The sequence below is a fragment of the Dama dama genome, chromosome 26 (assembly GCF_033118175.1).
Source record: "Dama dama isolate Ldn47 chromosome 26, ASM3311817v1, whole genome shotgun sequence".
NCBI lineage: Eukaryota > Metazoa > Chordata > Mammalia > Artiodactyla > Cervidae > Dama > Dama dama.
The window spans coordinates 41,033,959-41,049,366 of NC_083706.1; the positions used below are offsets into that span (position 1 = coordinate 41,033,959).

The 15,408-nt window shown below is 43.4% G+C and overlaps 1 protein-coding gene across 2 annotated transcripts in view; it reads right to left on the reverse strand.

Moving 5' to 3' along the window:
• Nucleotides 1-15,408, reverse strand: part of LRP11 (LDL receptor related protein 11) — a 64,104-nt gene that overhangs the window by 11,704 nt on the left and 36,992 nt on the right. For both annotated transcript variants that reach the window (XM_061130298.1, XM_061130297.1), the window contains exons 5-6: nt 14,907-15,113; nt 4,255-4,350 (exon numbers count right to left, since the gene is read on the reverse strand). In XM_061130298.1, coding sequence (XP_060986281.1) covers nt 4,255-4,350; nt 14,907-15,113 — 303 coding nt within the window. The remainder of the gene's footprint in view (nt 1-4,254; nt 4,351-14,906; nt 15,114-15,408) is intronic.

Here is a 15,408-nt window from a genome sequence, read left to right on the forward strand (position 1 = left end):
TACCCCAGATCAGTCTGTCTTATCAAGCTCAGCAGGGTCTATTCTTAGTCCGATCTGCTCTGTAGTCAGGCCAGGCTTGGAGATGGTATGGTGGAAATATTTTTAGCTATAGGGGCCTTGCCAACTGGTAGAACTGGAGGAGCCGAAATCTCCACTGCATAAACTGACTTCATAATATTTTCTTTCATTTATTTATTCATTCATTTTGCATTAATAGCCATGTGCCTGACACTGGTAATCAAAGATAGTAAAGAGTGCTTTATACATGAAGTACTTTAATTCCCACAACCACCATATGAGTTCATACTATTTTTATCCCCATTTTACAAATGAGGGAACTAAGTTATCGAGGATTAAGTGACTTGACTAAGTATGGTACATGGTACAGACAGTACGGTTTCAGAACCATTATATATACCACTTCTTCAAAAGTTAAATGAGATCGTTTTCTAATGACTTCAAATCTGGGTAAGAAAGACATTTAAATGAAAAGATACAATAAAGTATTATAGTTACTATGGTAGAATTATATACGAAGTGCAGATATAAAAAGGAGTGGTCCATGCATCTGATTCCTAGGACTTTTGCTTGCACGATTTACATGTATGATGGAGCTTATTTGGAATGGGTGAGGGAGATTATATTTTGACAGTTCCATATTGAGATGCCTAAGGCCAATCCAGGTAGAATTTTCTATTAGGTTCTTTGATTAGTTGGGCTTAAATACGTGAAAGGCTGGGACTTCTCTGGTGGTCCAGTGGTTAAGAATCGGCCTGCCAAATGTAGGAGACATGGGTTTGATCCCTTACCTGGGAAGATCCCCCATGCCATGGAGCAACTAAGCCCGTACACCACAACTACTGAACTTGTGTGCCGCAAGTACTGAAGCCCACGTGTCCTGGAGCCTGTGCTCCGCAACAAGAGAAGCCACTGCAAGGAGAAGCCTTTACACCCCAACTGGAGAGTGGTCCCTGCTCACCACAACTAGAGAAACCTCGAGCGCCGCAACAAAGACCCAGCACAGCCAAAGTAAGATAAACAAATAAAAATTAAAAAAAAAAAACAAACACGTGAAGCCCTTTAGGATTAAGGTGGTGATTGCAGCTACAAAACCGGGTGAGACTTCCAGAGAGAAAGGGAAGAGAGAAGAGGGCCAGGAACAAGGCTCTAGGAGACATCAACGCTTCAGAGGGCAGGGAAAGAAGAGAGCCAGGAAGCATAGAAAGAGACATGTCAGAGGGATGGCTGGCAACCAACCGAGCACGCAGTCCTGGAAGCAGAGGGCCGAGGCTATTTCAAGAGGAGAGTGGTCAGCAGAATCGAATGCTAAGGAGAGGTCAAGTGAGGCGACGCCTGGAGCGGCCACTGCGCCTCGCAAGTGGGAGTTCATTTACAGGGAGACTGAAGGCTGAGGGATGCCGTTTTGTTTCCTGTGTGTTTTGAGAGAGCTGAATGTGTCTAGGGGAATGAACCAGTGGAGACTATAAACACGGGGAGTTAATAAATGATGGAAAAACAAACTTGAGGGGATAAGAAGCTGCAAGGTCCTTATCAGGGACTTTGACAGGTCCTTATCAAGGTCAGGGCGGGATACTGACCTTGGAAAAAGGGGAGGGAAGGAAGAGGGGGTGGGGGGCTTCCCCGGTGGTCCAGTGATTAAGACTCCACGCTCCCAATGCTGGGGACATGGCTTTGATCCCTGGTTGGGGGACTAAGATCCCACATACAGCACAGTGGGGCCAAGAAAAAAAAAGAGAGGGTGGGTACTGACAGGTATTGGGTGCAAGTAACCAAGGAATTTCACTCCTGATGGTGGTGCTTTAGTCCCTAAGTCGTGTCTGACTCTTGCAGCCCCAGGGACTGTAGCCTGCCAGGCTCCTCTGTCCATGGGATTCACCAGGTAAGAATACAGGAGTGGATCATCATGCCCTCCTCCAGGGGATCTTCTCAACCCTGAGATCAAATTTGAGTCTCTTGTGTCTCCTGCGTTGACAGACAGGTTCTTTACCACTAGCGCCACCTGGGATAGCTTTGATTTTCTGAGCTTAAAATCATTCCCAGGTATAGCTGGCCTCCTCTCCAAGACAAGAGGAGCTGGAGCTGAGTACACACTAATGGGATTTCCACCTCTGGTATATTTGTGGAATCCTAGGTAAAACTCCTGAAGAAAATTCTCAAGAACATTCTGGAATTGTCTGGGTTCAGGAGGAGGGGATGACGAGGTTGCATCAGTGACTCTTGATACAAAACAGTGTTTTGAGTGAGGCCAGTATTCCCAAGGGCTTCCCAGGTAGCTCAGTGGCAAAGAATCTGCCTGCCAATGCAGGAGACGCTGGAGGCGTGGGTTCAATCCTTGGGTTGGGAAGTTCTCCTGGAAAAGGAAATGGCAACCACCACAGTATTCTTACCTGGAAAATCCCACGGACAGAGGAGGCTAGGAGGCTACAGTTCATGGGGTTGCAAAGAGTTGGACACGACTGAGCACACATGCACAGTATTCCCAAAGAGAATTGTAAAAGATAAAAGTCTGTGTTAAACTAGAATTTGACATCTAGAATTTGACTCTCGAGCTGGTGCATACATTCCAGTTTCCTAATGGTAACCCAGAGGAAAGAAGTTCTGAAAGGGCTCAGTTTTGCCCTGAAGGTGTCAGTTTCCCTGCATCTTCTGGTACTAGTCACAAAGATGGACAGGTTACAAAGGATCTGGATAAAAAAGAGACTTTGGTCAACCCTAGGAACCTAAAACCCCTTCTTACAAACTGGATCCCAACACCCAGCCCCAGTTCTGCTTGTTCAGGGAAGGAAATTGATTACAGGCTGCTTTTCTAAATGCATATGACTTGTTTGAAGATGAACGCCAGCATTTAGGCTTCAGGAGAAGAGAGCTGTGATTGAAGACCCCAGTCCCAAGAATGGGACTCAGAGGGAGCTTTGGCAATCATAAAACAGAATATAATCTAAGGGGATTTTCTGTTTGCCAAAGTCAGATACGGGCTTCCCAAGTGGGTCAGTAGTAAAGAATCTGCCTGCCAATGCAGGAGACGAGGGTTCAGTCCCTGGGTCGGGAAGATCCCCTGGATAAGGAAATTGCAACCCACCTCCAGCATTCTTGCCTGGGAAAGCCCATGAACAGAGGAGACTGGAGGACTACAGTCCCTGAGTTCACAAAAGAGTTGGATACAATTTAGCGACTAAACAACAACAAAAAGTCAGGCATGGGGTTTCTCTGTTGTCAGAGCTGATTCCCGGTTAAGGAATCAAGAATGATTTATTAATCACTTTGATGACAAAGAAGATGAAGTCTCCCATAAAGTACTTGCTAGGATGCTGAAAGTTATTTTCAACTTTTAAATACTCAGTTGGCATACTTTAATGCTTTTAGTTCAGGTAATTTAAAATTTCCCACCCTCTTCTAAGGGCTTCCCAGGAGGCGCTATTGGTAAAGAACCCTCCTGCCAATTCAAGAGACATGAGATGCAGGTTGGATCCCTGGGTCTGGAAGATTCCCTGGAGAAGGGAATGGCTACCCACTCTAGTATTCTTGCCTGGAAAATTCCACGGACAGAGGAGCCTGGCAGGATACAGTCTCTGGGTTCACAAAGAGTTGGACATGACTGAAGCGGCTTAACACACACACACACACACATACACACTTCTAAAACACACCATGCTAGTTTTCTCAGGAATGAGCTAAGTAGATGGACTTCTGTTCATAAGACACTCAGGTGTGTAACAATTAGGACAGGCCCTGGGCAATCAGAACCGAGGGTCTCTGGACACATCTGGCCATGGAGGCAAGGGGCGAGCCCCGTTCTCTGTGTCTGTTGGCAGGGGGCAGGCTCTTCTTTTTTCTTCATTTTTTGACTGCAGCACTGGGTCTCAGTTGCTGTGAGCAGAGGCAGTTACTCTCTGGTTGCGCAGCGCTGGCTTCGCATTGTGGTGGCTTTTCTTGTTGGGGCGCACAGGCTTAATTGTTCCACAGCATGTGGAATCTCCCCGGATCAGGGATCAAACTGGCATCCCCTGCATTGGTAGGCAGATTCTCAACCACTGAGGACCAAACCTGTGAAGATACTAGTTCAAGAGCCCAAAGATGAAGTGTGATATAGGAGATGAGAATTTACAGTTTTTCCAACCCATAGATCCCTGTTCTTGTCATGAACTCTTGTAAATTTGCTTAATAACCTCAGCAACAGGATACATGGTCGCAATTATTCCGACCCTGCAATGAGTTTCCAAGGTGAACATTTACCTGCTTCTGGGGCTGGGTGTTCCCCTCCTCCTCGATTGCTCTTTGACTCAAAAATATAATTTTCCTCTTTTCTATTCTTCCCTGAGGAATCACCATCTGTGGAAAATAATAAAACATACTGAAGGTTCATCAGAAACTTCAGGAAATAGATGTGAAAATACAGCCATATATTTTTTTTTAGGAAGAGCTTAAAGAAAGGACTTACAGGCTTTATTTCCCCAATAAACATAGGCCTGTGGTTGATACTAAAACACAAGATAACCAATGTGACCAACTGAATAATGCAGAGGTGAGGCTAGTGGAAAACCATTGGACAGAGATGGGAAACAAGCTCACCGCTCCAGAACTTTCCCCTCACCCCCACCCCTACCGCCCCATCCAAAGAAGGAAGGAGAAAGCTCAGCTAGAAAAGCCAAGGGTTAGGGTTGGACTTTATACCATAGAAAGCAGAAATAGTCCAGAAACATTTTTTTCTTTAGAAACTGAACAGTGAGCACATATAAATCACTCACACAGCTACTTCACTTTCTTACCTCAACGCTGTTTGGCAGGCATTAATAGCTCTGTTGCTTTTTTTTTTTTTTTCTGGTTAGTCTCAGAGAGGTTCAGTGCTTACCTGGGTTCATTCAAGTAATCAGTGAGTCATAGGGTTGAGATTCAAACTCAGATGTGTCTAACTGCTTATTGGTGGAAACCAGCACTTCTGATGTAATGATAGCTTGCTCATTGCTTACCTGTTCTATTCAGTTAAATATACTCCTGAGAGTAACAGAGGATGAAATCTTAGAGTTTTCATCTCAGGTTCTGATGAGCCAGGGCTGTGTCATTCTATTATCTGCCATCTAGGAATTCATGGCACTTGTGTGCTCAATGATATTGATAATATCGTAATGAATGAGTTAGTGGGGTTACCCTCACACGGAAGTGTAATTTCAGGTGAGCCTTTTGCAAAATAAAATGCTCAATGGAAATGAATCAGAAGTGATCTGCTGACATGAGGAATTTTATGAAGAAACAAACAAACAAAAAACTAAAGCTTCTTCAGCATATTGAAAACCAGAGACATTCCTTTGCCAACAAAGGCCTGTCTAGTCAAGGCTATGGTTTTTCCAGTGGTCATGTATGGATGTGAGAGCTGAACTATAAAGAAAGCTGAGCGCTGAAGAATTGATGCTCTTGAACTGTGGTGTTGGAGAAGACTCTTGAGAGTCCCTTGGACTGCAAGGAGATCCAACCAGTCCATCCTAAAGGAGATCAGTCCTGGGTGTTCATTGGAAGGACTGATGTTGAAGCTGAAACTCCAATCCTTTGGCCACCTGATACGAAGAGCTGACTCATTTGAAAAGACCCTGATGCTGGGAAAGATTGAGGGCAGGAGAAGTGGACAACAGAGGATGAGATGGTTGGGTGGCATCACTGACTCAATGGACATGAGTTTGGGTAAACCCCGAGAGTTGGTGATGGTCAGGGAGGCCTCGTGTGCTGCAGTCCATGGGGTCGAAAAGAGTCGGACACGACTGAGCAACTGAACTGAACTGAACTGAACTGAACTGATGGGACTGGATATCATGATCTTAGTTTTCTGAATGTTGAGTTTTAAGCCAACTTTTTCACTCTCCTCTTTCACTTTCATCAAGAGGCTCTTTAGTTCTTCTTCACTTTCTGCCATAAGAGTGGTGTCATTTGCACATCTGAGGTTATTGATATTTCTCCTGGCAATCTTGATTCCAGCCTGCGCTTCACTGAGCGCATTGTTTCTCATGATATACCCTGCATGTAAGTTAAATAAGCAGGGTGACAATATACGGCTTTAATGTACTGCTTTCCCAATTTGCAACCAGTCTGTTGTTCCATGTCCAGTTCTAACTGTTGCTTCTTGACCTGCATACAGATTTCTCAGGAGGCAGGTCAGGTGGTTTGGTATTCCCTTCTCTTTAAGAATTTTCCATATTTCATTGTGATCCACACAGTCAAAGGCTTTGAGGTAGTCAGTAAAGCAGAAGTAGCTGTTTTTCTGGAACTCTCTTGCTCTTTCGATGATCCAATGCATGTTGGCAATTTGATCTCTGGTTCCTTTGCCTTTTCTAAATCTAGCTTGAACATCTGGAAGTTCATGGTTCATGTACTGTTGAAGTCTGGTTTGGAGAATTTTGAGCATTACTTTGCTACCTCACAATTGTGAGGTAGTTTGAACACTCTTTGTCATTGCCTTTCTTTAACAAATAGATTCAAGGGGTTAGATTTGATAAACAGAGTGCCTGAAGAACTGTGGATGGAGGTCATGACATTGTACAGGAGGCAGTGATCAAGACCATTCCCTGGCAACCCACTCCAATATTCTTGCCTGGAGAATCCCATGGACAGAGGGGCCTGGCGGGCTTCAGTCCACGGGGTCACAAAGAGTCGGACAAAACTGTGTGACTGCCACTTTCACTTTCTCACCAGTGCTGAAATTCCTCATGGCCCCAGTGGTTCTGTGAATAGGGGTTTCCTCTCGGTGTTTCATTGGGTGAAAAAACAGAGCATTTAACTTATCTTTCAGATACTCTGTTTTATACTCAGCCCAGTATCCATCTTCACACACCCTTTTTGCATTCCCTTTACATCATAATTCCTATTTCTGTTCTTGCTTTTTAGACTAATTCATTGGTACCCTTTAAATAGCCACCAAATCTCATTGTATAGTCACGCACATATTTTGATCTCTGTTGCTTCCAAGGTAGGGTGTCTCTGGTGGCTCAGCAGTAAAGAATCCACCTGCAATGCAGGAGATGCGACTTTGACCCCTGGGTGGGGAAGATCCCCTGGAGAAGGGGATGGCAACCCACTCCAGTGTTCTTGCCTAGAGAATCCCATGGATGGAGGAATCTGGCGGGCTACAGTGGCAAAAAGTTAGATACAACTTAGCAACTAAACCACCATCATCTTCAAGGTATTAGTCATTTTTACATTCACCTATTCATTGTAAAATCCTCTAGTAGATAACAAAGTTCATCTTCCTAATGACTTATAGGGTTTCTACAGTGATTAACAAGATTTGGATTAAACAAATCCGTGGTGGGGTGAAAAATCAAATAAAATAGAATTGCTTATTTTGCCTTCTGAAAGACTGATTATCTGTTATACAAGAAAATATCATATGACAGTGATAATGACCTTTAATTAAGACTCTTTTAGGGATGTCATTTGTAAGGGGTCTAATGCTCAGAATGCCACCACCGAACTTAAAGCTCATAGAGAATGTAAAGACAAAGCAAATAGGTCTAAGAATATTCCTGCATAAATTATTTTTATTTAATGAAGAATGTAAACCTTCAGTGTATCTCTCAGACACCCTAGCGCTGCTCACAGAAGGTGCTGCCACTTACGTTTGATGTGCTATCCCTCTGGTTCTGAATGTTCATTGTTAAAACTGGGAAATAAGATGGAAAAGTGTATCTGGGTGGAAATGTCACTCTGTTGATTTGTGAGCTATGAATGTTCGCCTTTTAAAAATAATTTAAATGTATACACAAATGATTAATATTTAAGTTGATATAGCAGCAAAAAAAAAAAAAAAAAAAAAGTGAGCCATCCTGTACTTTGGTTGTTGCTTTAATAAAGGATTTGCACAGGTGCTAAAAAAAAAAGACCATCCCCAAGAAAAAGAAATTCAAAAAGGCAAAATGTTTGTCCAAGGAGGCCTTACAAACAGCTGAGAAAGGAAAAGACGTAAAAGGTAAAGGAGAAAAGGAAAGATACACCCATTTGAATGCAGAGTTCCAAAGAATAGCAAGGAGAGAGAAGAAAGCCTTCCTCAGTGATCAATGTAAAGAAATAGAGGAAAACAATAGAATGGGAAAGACTAGAGATCTCTTCAAGAAAATTAGAGATACCAAGGGAGCATTTCATGCAAAGATGGGCACAATAAAGGACAGAAATGGTATGGGACCTAACAGGAGCAGAAGATATTAAGAAGAGGTGGCAAGAATACACAGAAGAACTATACAAAAAAGATCTTCATGACTCAGATAACCACAATGCTGTGATCACTCACCTAGAGCCAGACATCCTGGAATGTGAAGTCAAGTGGGCCTTAGGAAGCATCACTATGAACAAAGCTAGTGGAGGTGATGGAATTCCAGTTGAGCTATTTCAACTCCTGCAAGATGATGCTGTGAAAGTGCTACACTCAATATGCCAGCAAATTGGAAAACTCAGCAGTGGCCAACAGAACTGGAAAAGGTCAGTTTTCACTCCAATCCCAAAGAAAGGCAATGCCAAAGAATGTACCAGAATACTTGGGTATATTTAAAGGTGTCTGCTGATTATAGCTCATTAGATGATATTTTCCAAAGAAGTTAGGTCAATGAAAGAGGACCTACTCCCTTCAAAATAAGTTTGTGGAAATAGCCATCTGATTATCTTCATTTGTGACAAGTACATTTCTTTGACTAAATCTTCCATTCATTTGAGAATCCAGTTGATTCCCACCACCACGCAGGAAGACAACAGACTATTCAGAATGAAAACATAAAATATAGGACATGTTAAAAAAGAAAGAAAGAAACCCTTTACATATCCTTTGTGAGAATGTCTTCTCTGAATAAAATACTGTCCATGATAACCTGAAGGTCTAAGTTGCTCACTCGTTACCTCCAAAGATTAGTCCAACAGCGAGGCTTTGGCATATTTAGCATGGGAATTTGAGAAAGTACGGGCAAACACCCTCAACCCCATACAGAAATTGTGCATTCTCCTAAGTCCATGCTTTAATCCAGATCCTTAAAAAATGTGGCCAACCTGCGGGGATGAACATGTTTTCTATTTATAAAAAGAAATCCAGGTTCAGGGTCAGAAGGGAGGCTTCAGAGGGAGGGGACATCTGTGTACCTGTGGCTGATTCATGTTGATGTATGGCAGAAACCAACATAATATTGTAAAGCAATTATTCTCCAATTAAAAAGTTATTAGACTAGTCAGAAAATGGAAGACATTTGTTAGAGTGTGGAATACAAAATATAACTATTAAAAAAAAAACTAACAACCCAGATTCAGTGTGAATGGGGATACCTGACCATTTTTCTAGCTAATCTGCAGAACTGGAAACCAGATTTTTTTCCTTCAGCTGGGTCCACACAAGAGGACAGCCTTGTTCACAGACGACTTGGACCACACAGAGAACAGGCCTCACAGCTGCAACCACCCCGGGAAACAGTCCAGCCATTGTGCTTCTGCATCACGAGCAAATGCCAGCCCCCCTGCGGCTCTGAGCATACAGAGCATGCGTTCACCGGTGGGACTGAATATTCGCCCACGCCCTTAACTTCATCCTTAGGAACATGCTTGGGATAAATTCCTAACAGCAGGCTAACTGGGTCAAGGCATACATACAAGGCTTCAGAAACTGCCCTCTGGAAGACTGTACTAATTTGAATCCCACCAAAAGTAGGTGAGACACTTCTCTATACACTTATTATTATTATGTTTTCACCTTTGCCAATGTGGTAGATTAAAAGACTTAATCTCATTACTTTCTATACTACATTATTAGTATTAATCTTAGTATCTCTTTAGCACGTCTTCAGGGAGCTTAGTCTTATTTATCCTCCCAAGCCTGTGCGGGAATGAGGGAGCAGAAAAATCAACTTGTCTATATTTACTGTACTAGCTGATGATCCTTGTAAAACACTGGCATAGGTCACAAACCATAATGCATTAAAATTTGTTTTAATGACTGGGTTGGGTCTTCGTCACTTTGTGCAGGCTTTCTCTGGGTGTGGTGAGTGGGGGCTACTTTTTGTTGTGGTGTGTGGGCTCTCATTGCAGCGGCTTCTCTTGTGGTGGGACACAGGCTCTAGGCGTGAGAGCTTCAGGAGTTGTGGCTCTTGGGCTTTAAGATGAGTAGGTTCAGTGGTTGTGGCTCAAAGGCTTAGTTGCTCTGCGGCGAGTGGGATCTTCCCAGGCCAAGGATCGAACCCATGTCTCCTGTGCTGGCAGGTGGATTCTTATCCACGGCATCACCAGGGAAGCCCCAACAGTGCATTTTTAAATCTACTGATGTTATGCTGAGTATAACATAATTTCAAATCTCAGGAAGTCAGAGGCTGCGGATTCCAGTCTGGTGGTTCAGGGATGATGGAAGAGGAAGGAAATGGGGGCTGCTGTCCAAACAGAAACCACAAACTGTGGGAGGCCCTTTCTAACACTTTCAAGGCTCTGTTCTTTTCTTCCCATTTTCTTTACCCTGGACTTGAAAAAAAATATTTTGGCTATCTTAGTACCCAGACCAGGGACTGAACTTGTGCCTAACCACTGGACCGCCAGGGAATTTCTACCCTGGATGTAATAATTTTGTGACTTTGATGGACATTTCATAACATGAAAATGTTCATAAGTGAGAAAAATGTTTTGTAAAATGATATCCTAATTTTGTTATAAGTGAATAAATGTACGTGTGTCTGTACATACATTTTGTTGTGGATCACAAAAAACTGTGGAAAATTCTTCAAGACATGGGAATACCAGACCACCTGACATGCCTCCTGAGAAATCTGTATGCAGGTCAAGAAGCAACAGTTAGAACTGGACATGGAACAACAGACTGGTTCCAAATAAATAGGGAAAGGAGTATGTCAGGAGTATATTGTCACCCTGCTTATCTTATATGCAGAGTACATCACGCGAAATGCTGGGCTGGACGAAGCACAAGCTGGAATCAAGATTGCTGGGAGAAATATCAATAACCTCAGATCCGTAGATGACACAACCCTTATGGCAGAAAGCAAAGAAAAATTAAAGAGCCTCTTGATGAAAGTGAAAGAGGAGAGTGAAAAAGCTGGCTTAAAACTCAGCGTTAAAAAAACCAGGATCATGGCATCCGGTTCCATTACTTCATGGCAAATAGATGGGGAAACAATGGAAACAGTGAGAGACTTTATTTTGGGGGGGGCCCCAAAATCACTGCAGATGCTGACTGCAGCCATGAAATTAAAAGACGCTTGCCCCTTGGAAAAAAAGCTATGACCAACCTAGACAGCATATTAAAAAGGAGAGACATTACTTTGCCAACAAAGGTCAGTCTAGTCAAAGCTATGGTTTTTCCAGTAGTCGTGTATGGATGTGAGAGTTGCACTATAAAGAAAGCTGAGCACAGAAGAATTGATGCTTTGAACTGTGGTGTTGGAGAAGACTCTTGAGAGTCCGTTGGACTGCAAGGAGATCCAACCAGTCCATCCTAAAGGAAATCAACCGTGAATATTCATTGGAAGGACTGATGCTGAAGCTGAAGCTCCAATACTTAGGCCACCTGATGCAAAGAACTGACTCATTCGAAAAGACCCTGGTGCTGGGAAAGATTGAAGGTGGGAGGAGAAGGGGATGATAGAGGATGAGATCGTTGGATGGCGTCATGGATTCAATGGACATGAGTCTGAGCAAGCTCTGAGAGTTGGTGATGGACAGGGAAGTCTGGCGTGCTGCAGTCCATGGGGTTGCAAAGAATTGAACACGAGTGACTGAACTGAACTGAACTGAACTGAACTGGGAGAAAATGCAACAAATTGTTAATGGTGAGATTTGCTAGATGATTTTACGTCTTCATATTTTTCTGTATTTTCCAAATTTTCTACAGTAAATACATATTACTGGAGTGATTAGGAAAAATAATATATAATAGAAATAATAACTGCATATTATCTCACTGCATCTATGAAACTCCATTCTTTACACAGCCCCCAAATAAGGAGAGCTGCAAATACATCTCAGACTGGGTGTCAACTCCCATTCACAGTGGTGGCAGCCTGGAGCATTACTTGCAAAAGGATTCTGAAGCTGTCTTCCCTCACCCCCCTGCCCCCACAGGAGACAGAACTGGGATCACAGAGCAGGATCTAGCATGGATAAGGGCTGATGGAGGCCTGCATGAGTCTACGGTTATTTATCTTCCCTGAAACAGACACCAGGCTAGACAGAGCCTTTGGGGTTACCAATGAAGCCCGAATTAACCAATGAGGAAACTGAGGCTCAGAGCCATGAAGCAACTCCTCGGGGTTCTAAACACAGAGCTGGGTCTAGACCTCAGGAAGGAGACTGCCCTTGGGTCTCCACTCTGCTTTCAGCTAATTCATTCAAGTTCACGTGTGCCTCTCCATCAAAGTGATGGAGCAGGAGTTCACCCGCTGTGGCCTCTGAGAACTTCGTGGGGTCGGTCAACTTCATCCCTGCTGCCAAAGACACCTGGTCCCCCCAGCTCTGCTCTTAGGTTCTCCATTTTCACACGGAGAAAATGGACTAAGACAAAGTCGAAGCATTGGATGAAGCGACAAAGTTCTCCCATTAGGTGGCAGTACCAGCAAGGAATAGATAAAGCAGGTCTCTGAAGGGCACTTGCCTAATGGTTTAGTTATTAAGATTCTGCCCTTTCAGTGCAGAGGCTGTGGCTTCAATCCTTATTTGGGGAACAAAGATATCTGTGGTATGACCAAGGTTTTGCTTTTTTGTTTTGTTTTTGTAAATCTTTGGTAGAGTATTTTGTAGATATATTTGTATCAAAGCACTTTAAATTTTACAAAGTAGATAACTTTGTAGATAAATTTACAAAGTAGATTAGAAGGAAATATTAAAGTTGGGTGGTATTTTAAGTTATTTCCGTTTTCACTATTTGCATCTTCTGGATCTTCTATAATGAACAAAATAGTTTCGTAAAGAAGTTACTGAAATAGTGAGAGATTATTTTGGTAGTATTTTGTCTGCGCAGTTTGGCCTCTTGTGTGATTGAGAGAAGACAATGGACCGGCATGGAAGAGAACGGATGCAGGCAGGCCCTGATACTGTGTCTTATTTGAATGTGAAGGGTGTGCTCACAGGGGCCTGATGCTCAGGTGCTGGTGCTTTCCGTCTCTCCGTCAGTCACAGGTCTTTGGGAAGGTTATAAAGGAAACCGCTGGGAGAGCGGATGTGTGGGGGCTGTTTGGCACTCAGGCGACAGCAGCCCTGCCAGGAGTGCGATCCCCACTGTGCTGCCAGCGTCGCCAGCCTTTGGCCCTCAGGAGCAGAACCTAGCCCACCCAGCACCCTCTAGTCCAGATCCTGGCCCACCTGGTAAAACGATAGTGGGGTCTGTCTCACACAAAGGCCTTTGCTGTGGGCTTTCCAGGTGGTGCTAGTGCTAAAGAACCTGCCTACCAATGCAGGAGAAGTTAGAGATGCTGGTTCGATCCCTGGATCAGGAAGATCCCCTGGAGGAGGGCATGGCAACCTAGCATTCTTGCCTGGAGAATCCCATGGACAGAGGAGCCTGGTGGGCTACAGTTCATGGGGTCACAAAGAGTCGGACACCACTGAAGTGACTTAGCACGCACGTGCGCAAAGGCCTTTGCTACTTTCTTTTTTCTCCATGCAACTGCTCTGGTCAGTTGTGGTGTTAACCCTGCCCTCAGTTTGAAGCTCAGTCCTTGGTTTGTCCCTTTCTGGGCTTCCTTGGTGGCTTGGTGGTACATAATCCGCCTGCCAATGCAGGAGACACAGGTTTGATCCCTGGGCTTAGAAGATCCCCTGGAGAAGGAAATGACAACCCATTCCAGTTTTCTTGCCTGGGAAACCCCATGGACAAAAGAGCATGGCAGGCTACAGTCCATGGGGTCGCAAAAGAATCAGACATGACTTAGCAATGAAACAACAGATTTTGGTAAAATGTATGCAGTGTTTGAGTTCTGAAAGACATTTACAGAAGCATACAGAAATGTGATCATCTATATTTCTCTCTCCTATGTCATATAACTATCCAAATATAAAAGTGTAAAAAGTTTTAAAAGAGAATCCTGTAATGCTTTAGGAGTATGAGTGTATTTTAAAACATTGTTAGCCATCTCTTAAAAAAAGATGATAGATTTAGTTAAATTGGAGGCATGACACTGAATTACCAGCACCTGCTACTTTTTCAACATAGTACATTATTTTCTTTACATTCACTTGCTTAGTGTGAAGAGGATTTACTTAAACATGTAAGGGTTATACTGTTTCACCTCAAAATAACCTAAAGTTTAGCACTTAGGGCATTAGTTTCCTTTAACATAGCCGTTAAAACTTTTAAACTCCACCTTATTTACAATAAATGTATTGATACCTCTGGAGTATGTATTTTGTTCAGTCACTAAGTCGTGTCCTATTCTTTGCAACCCCATGAAGGGCAGCCAGGCTTCCCTGTCCTTCTCTATCTCCCGAGGTTTGCTCAAACTCATGTCCACGGAGTCAGTGACGCCATCCAACCATCTCGTCCTCTGTCGTCCCCTTCTCCTCCTGCCCTCAACCTTCCCCAGCATCAGGGTCTTTTCCAATGAGTCAGCTCTTCACATCAGGTAGCCAAAGTATTGGAGCTTCAGCTTTAGCATCAGTCCTTCCAATGAATAGTCAGGGTTGATTTCTTTTAGGACTGACTTGTTTGATCTCTTTGCTATATTTATGCATATTTATGAATGCATTTAATAGGTGTTCCTTGCTATAAATAATCAGCAAAAATGTCAGGTTTTTTTCTTTTTGGCCAAATCATTTGCTTTAAATCTGTCCTCTCTTTTAAGATATTTCCTTAACACTCTTCAAATAGAAGCTCACTTTGAGCCAAGAGTCATTATAGAAAATGAGACTCTTTGAGAAAATCGGCTTCAAGTCCTTACCTGGCATCTCAAGATCAATGTGACTTTCTGGTCCCCCAAAGGTGGAATGATTCTTCTTCTCTGTGGTTGATTGTTCAGGTGTCTGTTTTGGGGTGGCAGGTTTCTCCGACTTTTCAGGCGACGCGCTCTGGCCTGCCTCTGCGCCTGGCCCTGGGCTTCTAGGCTGTGCCGGGGTCGTGTGGGTCTCCATCTCTCGGCCAGCTTTCACTGAGGGTGAAAGAGGTGCTGTCAGTTAGGTTCCTCCCCTGACCTTTACCTAAAACCACCACATTTGCAATAGATTCAAAACATATCATCTAAGATATTTCAGAGCCTCGTTGACAAACTACTAGCTCTTGTTTCCAAATAAGCCATCAGTTCTCTTCCAAGAATTAGCTTTCTGAAATTTCTCATAAAGAAACAGACAAAGTACCCTTCAACCTAAGGTTCTGAGGTCAGTCATCCTTCCTCAAGTTTTTCATTCAAGTACTTCCAGTTCTTCAGTAAACTTTTCACAGCCCTT